At 34.7% G+C, this 12996-nt stretch overlaps 1 protein-coding gene across 1 annotated transcript in view; it reads left to right on the top strand.

Annotated features, from left to right (window-relative positions):
• Nucleotides 1–10914, top strand: part of TMEFF2 (transmembrane protein with EGF like and two follistatin like domains 2) — a 295383-nt gene extending 284469 nt beyond the window's left edge. Inside the window, exons 9-10 of the mRNA XM_027866114.1 lie at nt 464–622; nt 10664–10914. Of these exons, the coding sequence (XP_027721915.1) occupies nt 464–622; nt 10664–10760 (256 nt within the window). The 3' untranslated portion in view covers nt 10761–10914. The remainder of the gene's footprint in view (nt 1–463; nt 623–10663) is intronic.
• The last annotated feature ends 2082 nt before the right edge of the window (nt 10915–12996 follow it).

Genomic DNA, 12996 nt, shown 5'->3' on the forward strand with positions numbered 1-12996 from the left:
AAATTGACCTTCCGCCTCCAGAAACAAACAAAAAAATTTTAAACCATCTGCAAAATAAACAATTGAGCTCCATGTTTACCAAGTACTCTTATATAAAGTATAATGAGACCTTATATTCATGCTGTTGGCACATGTGTGCTGGTAGTTTCTACAGCTGGGGAGGCCAAGACTAGCGAATCGCTTGAGCTCAGGCATTCTCATTTGTAGTGGCTTAATCTGATCAGGCATCTTTTACCCATATGGTAAGCCACTGGGAGCAGAGGGCCACCAGACTGCCTAAAGAGAGGTGAGCTGGCCCAGGTTGGAAAAAATAGAGTGGGTCAAAGCTTCTAGATCAGCATTGGGATAGGGCCCATAAGTGGTCACTGCATTTCCAGCCTGAATGAGATAAGGATACCCAAAAGAAAACAAAACAACCCTGACTCAGCAGCCATAGTTAACTGGGCAGCATATTTCATTCTAGGTGTGATGCGGGCTATACTGGACAACACTGTGAAAAAAAGGACTACAGTGTTTTATACGTTGTTCCTGGTCCTGTACGATTTCAGTATGTCTTAATAGCAGCTGTGATTGGAACCATCCAGATTGCCATCATTTGTGTTGTAGTCCTCTGCATTACAAGGTCAGTAACTGTATTCTTTATTAACAGAAAAGGAATGGGTTTTTTTTTTGTTTCCTTCTACATTAGTCATAATGTTCTTGATTACTTGAGGCCTTTTTTAGATATTACAACTCATTTGCCAAGTGTTTCAACACCATTCCTCCAATGACTTCTAGTTTCTTTGCTGTAAAACAAGAGTTTGGATACCTACCTAATGGGAAAGACTTGGAATTTGAATTGTTCCCCATTAAAGCACACACCTTTTTTAAATGATCAGTTATTAGTTTTATTTCTACTCTAAGCAGCTAGGGGCTTTCTCTCTGACATGTTTTGTATTCTGGTGGAACCAGGTGGAACCAGGATTTACCAATATAAATACATTCTCAACTAATGAGAATATAACCTTTTCAAACTTCAAACTATGTAGTGTTTGTCCATATTTACCCACAATTCCTCCAAAAAGAATTTATTCAACATACTTGAAAATGTTTTTTGTTCTCTCAGCATCTTAGGAGTGCCAGTGTCCCACTTATCTGTTGTCTCTCATTCAGAATGTAACAGGTGCCATTATGTTATCCAACAATAGTTTTATTGGTACTATTGTTTTCTTTAGCTACTTCACAAAATCATAGAATTTCAGAGTTGGAAGAAACCTCAAAAACTGTTTATATGAATCCATACCTGAACAAAAATCTCCTCTATGACTTAGCAAATAAGTGGTGGTCCAGTCCTTACAGAATACCTCCAATGAAGGTGAACCTCTCCTGAGGTGGTCCATTCTCCTTTTGGATAATTATCGTTAGGCAGTTTTTCAATTATGCTAAACCTAAAATTGCTTTTTTTAGCAACTTTGACACATTTCTCCTAGTTCTGCCTTTTGGAACCAAATAAAGTGAGTGTAATTCACTTTCCATATGAAAGACCTTAAAATACATAAAGACAACTATCATGTCACCCCTAAGTTTGTCCTTCTCCCAATTCCATCATCTAATCCGTTTATGAAGTGATCTTCAAGCCCTTCATAATCTTAATTACCTTCCTCCAGACATTTTTCAACTTACTAATGTTTTTTTCCTAAAAGGCGGAACCCTGAACTGGAAACAGTAGTCCAAATGTGGTCCAATCAGGGCAGAGTACATTGTAAATGTCACCTCCATCAATAAAATCTCTGATACTCTGCCTATCTTAATACAATCTGACTGCATTAAATTACTTACCTGACATATCAGAGTACTGACTCACATTGAGACTGCAGTCTTCCCAAATGCCCAGGTTTTATTTTCAGACAAACCATTGTTTAGCCATACCTCCCCCTACCTTGTACTGGTGATGTTGATTTTTTTTTTTAATATCCAAATAATACATGTTACTTTTTATCTTATTAAATTTGGTCCAGTATTCCATCAGTCAACAAGTATTTATTAAGCACTTACTATGTTCTAAGTACTGTTATTATCCTGTCAAAAGTCTTTTTGCAACATGACTCCATTATCTAGTATGTTAACTATCCAACTGGATGAGCATGCTATCTTTATCCAAGTCATTGATAAAAACCTTAAACAGCACAGAGTCAAGCTCAGTTCCCTAGAACACTGCAGAGTCCTCTTTTCAAGGTGACACATCCGGTACATTGTAGCTTAATAAATACTTATTGATTGATTTGGGAGGGTCATTCAACCAATTTCAAATCCTCCTAACTAGACTATCTTCTAGTTTACATATTTCTATCTTTTCTAGAATAATACCATGAAACAGGGTGTCAAACACTGTGCTAAAATCTAGATAAGTTATATTTATAGCATCCTCTGACCCACCAACTTCATAACCCTGTTTTTAAGGGGAAAAAAGAACATGAACCTTAAAATATATTTTATTTTAAATGTATAAGATGACTTTTAGCCACCAGAATATAAGGGAAATGAAATAGTAATCACAAAAGAAACTAAATAAGCAAATGAATACCCTTGTGGTACAAAACAGGATATATTTCTACAAGATATCTAAAGAAGAAATAGAACTTTGGTGTCCTTGCTACCTAAAACACTGAATTAAGTGTTTGAAGACTAGAGTTCTGGTTCTATCTCTTTTCTTAAGTAGCTGTGTGACCTTAGTCATCATGATACATCTCTAGGACTCTGTTTTCTACTTTGTAAACTACAATGGGCTAGACTAAGTAGTTGCAAAAGTTCCTTTTGGTTCTAATAGCTTATCTATTTTCCCCCACAGAAAAGTTTCAAGTAAGTTTTTGCCAAGGTTTTTTCCCCCACATTCACAAAGTAAAATTCATTTAGACTATCATTGAGTTTGTAAGGTTCTAAAGATAAATCAGAAGGTTTCCCCTAAAAAATCTTTTCAAACAACAAGGAAATAAAAGAAAGCATCATATCTCTAGCAAATAAGAGCCGTAATATATCTCAGTATCTGTGTTGTACTATCTGATTTGAGGACAAGTGTGACATTTGCTCTTGAAAAAGACAAAAAATGGTTCATAAATCCTCCCCTGGCCTGAAGGCTTAAAGCAAAAATCATCAGCTAGAGCTTTCAGCTACTCTCTAGCCAAGTTGAGTTCATCAACTGTACTCTCACTATTAGATGCCAAATAAGTCAATGGATTACATTAAAGTAGGTTTCAGAGAACACAGAAATAACTCAGGAAACCAAAAATACTGAGTATTAAAAGACATAAAAGGAAGATAGTAAAGAACCTGATAGGAAACTATAAAACCTGACTTTCTTCAAGAGGTTCTAGTTTTTCATCTATAAGCAGTAACATTTATTCAAAAGAATTAATGTTATGTTACTTGATAGATATGGTCCTACAAGATGATATCCATTTTGTTTATTTTAGATATTAACCCCTTAAAATGTATTTGAGTAAATATTTCTAAGCCTAATACCAATACTGTAATCACTTCTACATAAATTCATATTCTGTTATTCAAGATTACCTGAACTCCAGACATCTTGTTTTAAATAGGTATAATTTTCTTTTCTTTTTGTGAAAGGGAGAGAGCAGTTTAAAACTTAATTCAGCATTAGTATATTAATTCAGCATTAGTATAAATGGTCTTTAGACATACCTCCAACTTTTAAACCTAGTAGCTTCTTATGATATAAATCATCTGTACAGTGTAATGGAAAGAATACTGACCCAAAAGTCAAGAGATCTGGCTGGTTTTAATCCTAGTTCTGCCAATTCAATGGTCTTGTGACCTTGGGCAAATTGCTTGGTCTTTTGGGGATGAAATTTCCTTGTCTTTAAAATGAGGGTATTGTACTAACTGATCTTTAGGGCCCCTTCCAGCACTAAAATTCTCTAATTCTGTAAAAATAATTCTTTCTAAATAACCTAAAAGAATTCCCTTTTGTTTATTCCTGAAATCAGACAAATGTAAGAATAAAAAAAAATGCAAAGTCTTTCTAAAATGCAATGACAGAGACTCATAATTAAAATAGATTAATGTTAACCAGATTGATTATATGTCTTTAACTTTGAAATATAGAGGTTGAACTATGTGATTTCTAAGATGAGGCAATGTACTAGGTGAGGATATAAAGACAAAAAGGAAAGCATCCCTGACTGACCTCGATATGCTTCCATTCTAATAGGGCCACCCAACATTTCCGTAGATAAGTAATGACAGAGGAGATACAAAATAACCCAATTATTTCAAGAGGGAGAAAGTGTTCAACACAAAAGAATTAGGAAAGGTCTCATGAGGGAGGTGGCACCTTAGCCGTATCTTGAATCAAATATCCCAAGCAATCCATGTTTTTCCTGCTGAATTATTTCAGTTTTTCAAGAGATAATACAGATTACATTTATGTTCATGCACACAAAGGAAAATTGGGTAATTGAGGCAATTACAGGCCACTTACAGTTTATTCTCAAAAGTTTCTATGTGTCATGGACTTATTCTGTAGGAAGCCTAAAGTCCCGTTGGACTTTAGAATCAAACATTTAGAGCTGAACTTTGGAATTTATTCCTTGAGACAAAAGCATAAGTCGTTCACCTATTCCCCGGAGTCTAGCATAGCCAGAAGGAAAGGACTTTTGAGCAACATAATTTCTATACTTGTTTAACCCCCTCCTCTAGGGAAAATGTGGATCAGACAATTAATTTAGAACAATCAAGAGCTCTGAGAGTTTAAGAAATGATGCTGTTCACACCGTCAGGAGGGAGATAGAAAATAGGGAAAGCTTGAGCAGAGGAGCAAAATGAATGTTAGGCACTTTAATTGTTTTTCCCAGGCTAGTTCTTTGTAGGGCTGCATTTCTAAAGAGGCAGTGGTATGAATTTCCAGAATATTAGAGACATTCATGTTCATTCAAAAATGCAACTAAAATCCAATGTAGGTTTATTATTACTATTGCCGTTATCATCTATGATTGTTATATCTACTCTCCTTTATTAGTTCAGAAAAATGAAAACTAATATTCTCTTCCAAGCAACTTGACAGTTGTTTTAATGTATGTGTTTAACAACCCATAAGACAAGTTTAAGACGATTGTCTGCTTTTGGTCAAGGAAGGGTAGAACGGAATAAGCATTTATATAGTTAGTGCCTACAATGTGCCAGGCATTGTGCTAAGCACCTTATAAATATCATTTCATTTGATTCTCACAACAATCTTGCAAAGTAGATACTATTTTTATCCCAATTTTATAGTTTAGGAAATGGAGGCAAACTTTAAGTGACTTGCCAAAGGTCACACACCCATATATAAACTGAGGTCTTCTTGATTCCAGGTCCAGCTTTCTAGCCACTGCTCCAACTGTCTGGGAAACCAATAGGGCAAATCAGGATTTATTTATTTTTTGTCCATGAAGAACTATTTTTTTTCTCTTTTATCCTCCTTTAAGATACATTTGAACTATTTACTACCCAAAAGATTAAAAATTCTCCCCAAACTTATTTCTGCTACCTTTCTAGTTGAAATGGTATACCAAAAATGCATCGTAGTGTGATCAAAACGATTGTAGGTGGGTTCAAAGCCTACATTTTTTGTTCATTAGTTAGGTGACCTAGAGCAAGTGATTTTACTTTTCTGACCCTCTGTTTCCACTTTGGGAAAATGACAGGAGTTAGACTAGACTAACTCACTGGTTTCTCATCTTTTCAAGAACAGATACCCCTTTTTAATATCCAAAAATTTTCAAACCCCCACAAGATGTGTTACCCAATTAATATCTGTTGATTCAGAAAATATATAACAAGAAGATGCTATAAATTCAGTAATGAATACTTTAAAGTGAAATTGTATTTTATTAGTTAAAACAGCATGCATATATACATATTACATATGTGTATATATATATGTATATACATATATAGTATGAAAAGTAGCAACACATGTGCAAGACATTTTTTTCAGTCCTAAGAAGATATAAGTTAACTATTTCTCATACCAGAATTTATTTTGGCTGGCTATTTTCTTGAAACTAAATAAAGATCATGATACCAATACTTACTATATATAAGGATTCCTGAACCCTTGAAATAACTCCCCAAGGCCTTCAGGGTTCTTAGCGCCTCAGTTTGGAAGCCACTGAATGAAATTATCTCTAAGTCCATTCTATCTTGAAGTCCTAAGATAATATTTTTTTACTTAAACACATCATTTAAAAAATCTAATTAAGCAAAGAGATCATTAAATTTTAGGGTTCCTCTTTCTTTTCACTCCCACCCCAACTCATAAGGAGAGAGAGGAAAGTTAACTCCGAGAGATTAAGAAAAGCCAGAAGTGGAATTGGTAGCTGGGTCCCATAAGTGCTTTGTTCCTGAGAAATGTGAATCCATTGGCCTATTTGGGGTAGCTGATTAGAAAACTGCTTTAGGGATGCATACTCTTTATGAGGAATAATTTTCCATAGTCCACTATCTGAAAATTGTTGTCATTCCTCTGAGATCCTCAGTCTCTTGTTTCGATATCAATTGTCTCCATCTCATTCACATGCGTACAAATGCACACACATATATCATACATTACTACATACACATACACTCACCACACACACCATCTTGAGCATCTAAGAAAGTCTTTAATGTAGACCCTGAGTGTCAAGTAAGTTAAATAATAATTTTACTGTAAATATTAAAAAAACCCTATGATTATTACTTCTTTTTCTGGACGTTTTATTTTCCCCTCCAATACTTAAGTTTAGCTTTCTGCTGTTAGTGAAATAGTTTTAAAATATCATGCCCAATTATTACCAGCAGTACTATGGGAACAGATTTATTCACAAGACCAAAATGTATTTGTTTGTTGTTGTTGTTTTTTATTGGCCTACATCTGGAGTACCCCAGATATTTGTGACTGTTTTCTTGAAAAAAAAAATTGGACACTTCTGAGTTGTCCACTACAACAGTTTATTTTTGACTTGGAAGTAAAAGTGGATCACTTAAATTCTTATTTACAAGTGTAATTAGTATCTAGATAAATCAATGTTGTTGTTGGGGTTTTTTTGGGGGCGGGGGGAGGGTTGTGTCCAAGACATATCCCAAAATGGACTTTTTTTTCAAAATCAAAGCAATTCTTAGCTCTTCTCTCATACATTTAAGTTATATGAACAATTACCGGCAAAATCTGATAACAAGAAGGATTTTGTAATACAAAGCACTTTGTATGTCATTGTAGATGTTTGGTGGTAGTGATGATCATTAGTCTTGTATAGATTTGTTTATAAAGAATAATCTAATAAAACAAATGCTTTTTTCTCTAAGACTTTTTTTTTAATTTTTACTGCCTTTCAGGAAAGCACTTGATTATTGTTTTATTTAGTCTCAGTTTTAGTAACTAAACTTTGAAGACCATAAGATCATAAACTTTTTAAAGACATAAGAAAACTATAGATAATCTGATCTAGTCTTCTCATTTTGTAGATGAAGAAACTGAGGCCTAGGGAGTTTAGATAAAATCTTACAATTAGTTACTACCATCTTTCCTTTCACTCATGTGAGGCACAACTTGAATGGAAATGGGATTGGCTCTGTGATCTATGATCTCATTGGTATAGAGAACACTCAATGAGGAATCTCCTTCCCAAAGAAGATGTGATTTAAAAAGTTGCCTTAAAAAATCTTGCTCAGGATCACCTAGCCTGTGTGTGGCAAAGCTCTCTATTTACTCCCAAATAATATGGTGCTTAGTGAAACACTCACAAAATGACCAGTTAAACTCCAGAAATAATAATAATAATTCAAGGAAAGAGCTAGGTTTGAATACACACACACACACACACATATCTACATATCCATATCCATATCCATATGCATATACATATACACATACATATAAAATCCCCCTGGCACACAGTAAGCACTATATATATGCTTATTCCCTTCTTTCTGCCCTCCTCAGTCACAGCACTTCACTTAATAATTCATTAAAATAACTTCTTTCAATTAGTTCCTCAAGGTTTTGTTGGTTTGTTTGTTTGGGGGGAAAGGCAATGTTTAATCTACCTTTCACCATTGACTTAGAGTGCTTACTTGACTGTTATTTCTATATATGTTGACTTTTCAAGCACTTTTCTTAGAGTGAACAAGGGAAGTAGGGTCGATCACATGTCCTGACTCCCGCAAATCAGGAGGATTACTAACATGACCCCAAAGAGTTGAGCCACTTTGGAGAAGCAACTCTGCAACAATATTGGCCTAAAATAAGACTATTTCCTCACATCATAAGGTTTAAAGTTGTCAGGAATTTTCCAAGTGACTTGCTTGAGATCATACAGATAATAAATGGCAAAAACTAATATGGAAGTTGGGTCTTATGACCCCTGATCCCAAAACATTTTCCACTACCCCAGACTTCCCCCTCTCTGGAGATTCAGACTCATATGACAATGATCTCAGTCAGAATCACCAGATCCAATTGGGCAGAATCAATAAACTATTTACAAAGTTAAATAAATCAGAGGTTTTCCCATTTTAGTCCATTTTATCTCTTTTTTTTTTTCTTTTCCACTCCTCTTTTCTCTTTGTCTCTCTTTCTTTATCTTCTTTATTGACAGGTAGATCTAGATTCCAATCCTGGCTCCAGCATGCAAGCCCAGCTTTCTCATATTTAAATTTCAACCTTTAGGGGCAGCTAGGTGGTGCACTAGACAGAGCACCAGCCCTGTAGTCAGGAGGACCTGAGTTCAAATCTGGCCTCAGACACTTGACACTTACTAGCTGTGTGACCCTGAGCAAGTCATTTAATCCCATTGCCTAGCCAAATTAAAAAAATAAAATAAAGAGAAAATTTTAACCTTTATACAGTGTACCTCACAGAGTTGTTTTGAAGGAGGTTCTTTGAAAAACTTAAAGCATCATATAAATTTCAGTTATCCTCTTCCTTTTTTAAAAAAAAAATTGTCTTCTTTCCTTAAAGGCAAAAAGGTAGCACAATCCATAGAGCCCTAACTCTGGAGTCAGGAAGACATGAATTCGAATACACTCTCAGACACTTACTAGGCATGTGACCCTGGGCAAATCACTTGACCTCTGTCTGAATCAGTTTCCTCAACTAAAATGGAAATAATAATAATAATAATAATAATAATAGCACCTGTCTCTCAGGATTATTGTAAAGTCCAAATGAGATAATATTTGTAAAATACTTAGCACAGTTCCTGGCACACAGTAGGTCCTTAATAATTGTTTGTTCCCTTTCCCTCTTATCATTTCTTTTCCTCTTCTGCCTCACTTTTATTCTCTCTTGCCTCTTCCCCATGCCTATTTTCCTATTTCATTTTATGGACCTAGAATTTTCAAGTTGGACCAGACTTTAGTGGTTATTTATTCAAACCCCTTCATTTTACAAATTAAGAAATTGAGGCCTAGAGATCTATAAGTAAACTAATAATAATCACATCCACATTGAGTTTTTCAAAATATTTCTCTCCCAACTTAATCAGAAAGAGCTAGCACAAGTATTATCACTCCTGATTTACAGATTTAAAAAAACAACAACAACAGATTCAGAGACATTAAATGACTTGTCCAAAGGTCTCATAGCAAGATTCAAAGCCAGGGTTTGAGCCCAGATTGTCCAATGGTTTCACCTCTATAAGTTCCTGGATGAAAAGGACTGGCAAACATGGTACAATAGAGAGGCTAGCTTTCAACTTTATCATCCTGAGATCCCAATAAACTGAAAATTTGATTTCTAGCAAGAATAGTAGTAGAAATAATTTGCATTTATATAATAATTTACAAAGCACTTAAGAAGAATGAAATTATCATTCTTCCCATTTTACAGGTGAGAACAGAAATGAGGCTAAGAGATGACTGTGATATAATATATCCATTATGACTATTCCACTTCAACGATAAAATTAAGATCTACTAAGGAGCTTTTTAGAATATAATTTTGCCCGTATGTTACATTGTTATTCTGTTTATGCATTACACTAATTCCTTCTGGTTGGACCTGGAGGCAAAAACATAGTGGGTCTGAGATCCTGAGTCTTTCCCACTGACTGTTAGCCTTGTTGTAAAAGTGTGGATGTGTGTAATAATTGGACCCAAATTGAATCCCAAGATCATTCTAAGAATTCACAAAAAGATTAGGTTGAACTCAAAAATATTCAAGTATTTTACTTTTCTTTGAGTCTTTGAAATTAATGATGTACATGTATATGTATTTCTTTAGATCCATTAAAAATACCTTTAACTAGTAGCATCATAGCAGAATAGAATATTGCAATTGTAAAATATTCAAATATGTGAAGTCATCAGAGATCTTTAACATCAGTAAGAAGGCTCAGAACATGTCGGTTATCATGCTGAGTCCTTATGCCCAGTAAATAAGGAGTTCACAGGCCCTGTAGGGTGTGAAGCAATCTTGTGCTTCCCAGCTTCTGATGTTTCAGACTTCTTTCTAATCAGATATTGAAAGCAGCTCATGCCTCCACATGCAAAAGAAAAGAGGTGACTATCGGAAGGATCCCAAACTCCAAAAGGCTGCTCTCATCCGGAGTAGCTGGAACATTTCTGTGTTTTTCTACCTTACTCTGTGTGTGTGGCCAGAGCTTCCAGTAACTGGATATCTATGAACTTTCTCACTTTTCAGGAAATGTCCCAGAAGCAACAGGATTCACAGACAGAAGCAAAACACAGGGCACTACAGTTCAGACAACACGACAAGAGCGTCCACAAGGTTAATTTAAAGAGCGCATGTTTCCACAATGGCCAGACTACAGAGAGAGCTTGGACTACACAATTCAGTATTATAGACAAAAGATTAAGACAAGAGATCTACACATGTTGCCTTGCATTTGTGGTAATTGACACCAATGAAAACATGTACTACAGCTATATTTGATTATGTATGGATATATTTGAAATAGTATACATTGTCTTGATGTTTTTCTGTAATGTAAATAAACTATTTATATCACACAATATAGTTTTTTTCTTTTTCATGTATTTGTTATATATAATAAATACTCAGTGATGAGAAAAAAATTGGCATTCTTAAATTTGCTGTATCTCATAACTCTGTAGAGGTGGGATAGTACAATTTGTACAATTACTGGTGTTTTATTGTACTGTAATTCTTGTGGCAGAATTTGAGTTTATATAGGACTCAGGGACTAGGTTTTGAATGATTCCAAAATCAAGGAAAACTCTGGTTATTGGAAAAGAGAAAAATAATTTACTTTATATCAAGTACAGATAAAATATTTCAGATCTTTGAAGCATCTCTCTTTCATCATTTTCCCCCCTCTGGCCTTCTAGTTTCATGCCTAGAGCAGGGAACACTCTGGTACAGAAATCAAATCAAAGAAAAATTGGAAGTAGAAATGTTTGATAACTCATCAGGAGACTGGAGGGAAAGTGTGACTTTCATTTGGGAGAGAGTTTAGTAACTCCCAGCCAAGAAGAAACCGAAGAAAACTCATTCTGGGTGACCTCAGCAAATTATATCTCAAGGGTACTTAATGTAGCAAAAATAAAATGTTTTAGTTGAGCCAAATTACTAACTAGAGAAAAAAAAGAAGTTAATAATGTTATTATCTAAGCTGAAACATGGGGTTGGTGGAAGGGGATAGAAGCTAAACTCACAAATAAATATTTCATTAAAACTTTGTGAATGAGACTAAACCATTAATTGTAATGGAATCAAGATTGTGGTTATACTTCATGAAAATAGGGAAATATTTTGAACTTATTCATCTGCTGGATGAGATTTTAATGTCATAGCATTTGAAAGGTCTTAGTGGGAAGAAGGATCAGGGTTTGAATTTTTGGTATTGTTTTGAACTAATGAACAGACATTCCTGCTTTATTTTTTAATCAGTAGGAGTTCTTAAAGAATAAAATGTAAATAAAAGATCAGATAGTTTATTTTATTGTTATTTAGCCCTGAATTCAATAATTGAAGCTAATGAAAACTTCTAAATGAGATTCCTTTTGTTTATCTCCTACAAATGACCTCTCCTTAGTCCAGAAAAAAATCATAACTGTCTACTTAATAGCCACTTCCTCAAGGAACAGCCACAGAAAACAGTACTAAGTAATTCAACACCTTTTGAATACAAACAACTTCAATGAAAAATGTGTTGTGAAGAATGATGTTTAAGGTATTTGTTAAAATACAAATAAAAATGACAATCTAAATAGCATCACTTAGGGTTCCCTGAAAGTCCTGCAATTCTAAGTCACTTTGAGAAATGTGACTATTGGCTCTGTTATTGCACTATGTGTGTCCATGACTTGGTCCTTTGTTACTAAGGTGAGGAAAAATTAGCTTCTATTTCTCTACAGAGCAAGATATCTCTTTTTCTAAGGCTGTGAACTGTGGCCTCAACAGGATGTCAATCAGTCTTTTCCTTACTCCAAAGGCAGAGATGAATGTGGATTTGGTGAGCTGCAAAGGGTTCAAAAGAATGGTGCCCCTGACGTTTACTTAAAGAATGTGAAGTTACTTGCATCAACCATTATTGATGAACCACTTTGAAATGATATTTTACCTGGGAATCATAAACTATTAGAGAGGAAAAATCTCTGCAGGAGGTCACCTAGTCTAGCTTCTTCCTACACCATTCAGAAGTTTATTCTATGACTTATACTTGAACAGTTTTTTTTTTAAAAAAAAGCAAGAAAGAAAGAAGGAAAGAAAGAGAAGTATTGAATTCATATTTTATTTTCTTTTTCTTAATCATCACTTTTATTTATGAATCTATCCCTCCTCTCTTCACTAGCTATTGAGCCATCTCTTGCAAGAAAGATTAAAAAGGAAAGGAAAAAATCAGTAAAATTAACCAATACACTGACCATGGCTGACAGTATATGTGACATCCCATAGTCCCCCATTTCTGTAATGAAGGTAAGAAGGGCATTTTCTCAACTCCCCTCCAAGGCTAAGATTAGTCATTATAATTATGCGGCCATACCTGAACA

Source organism: Vombatus ursinus, unplaced genomic scaffold (assembly GCF_900497805.2).
Source record: "Vombatus ursinus unplaced genomic scaffold, bare-nosed wombat genome assembly UNPS02014779.1, whole genome shotgun sequence".
NCBI classification, from domain to species: Eukaryota; Metazoa; Chordata; class Mammalia; order Diprotodontia; family Vombatidae; genus Vombatus; species Vombatus ursinus.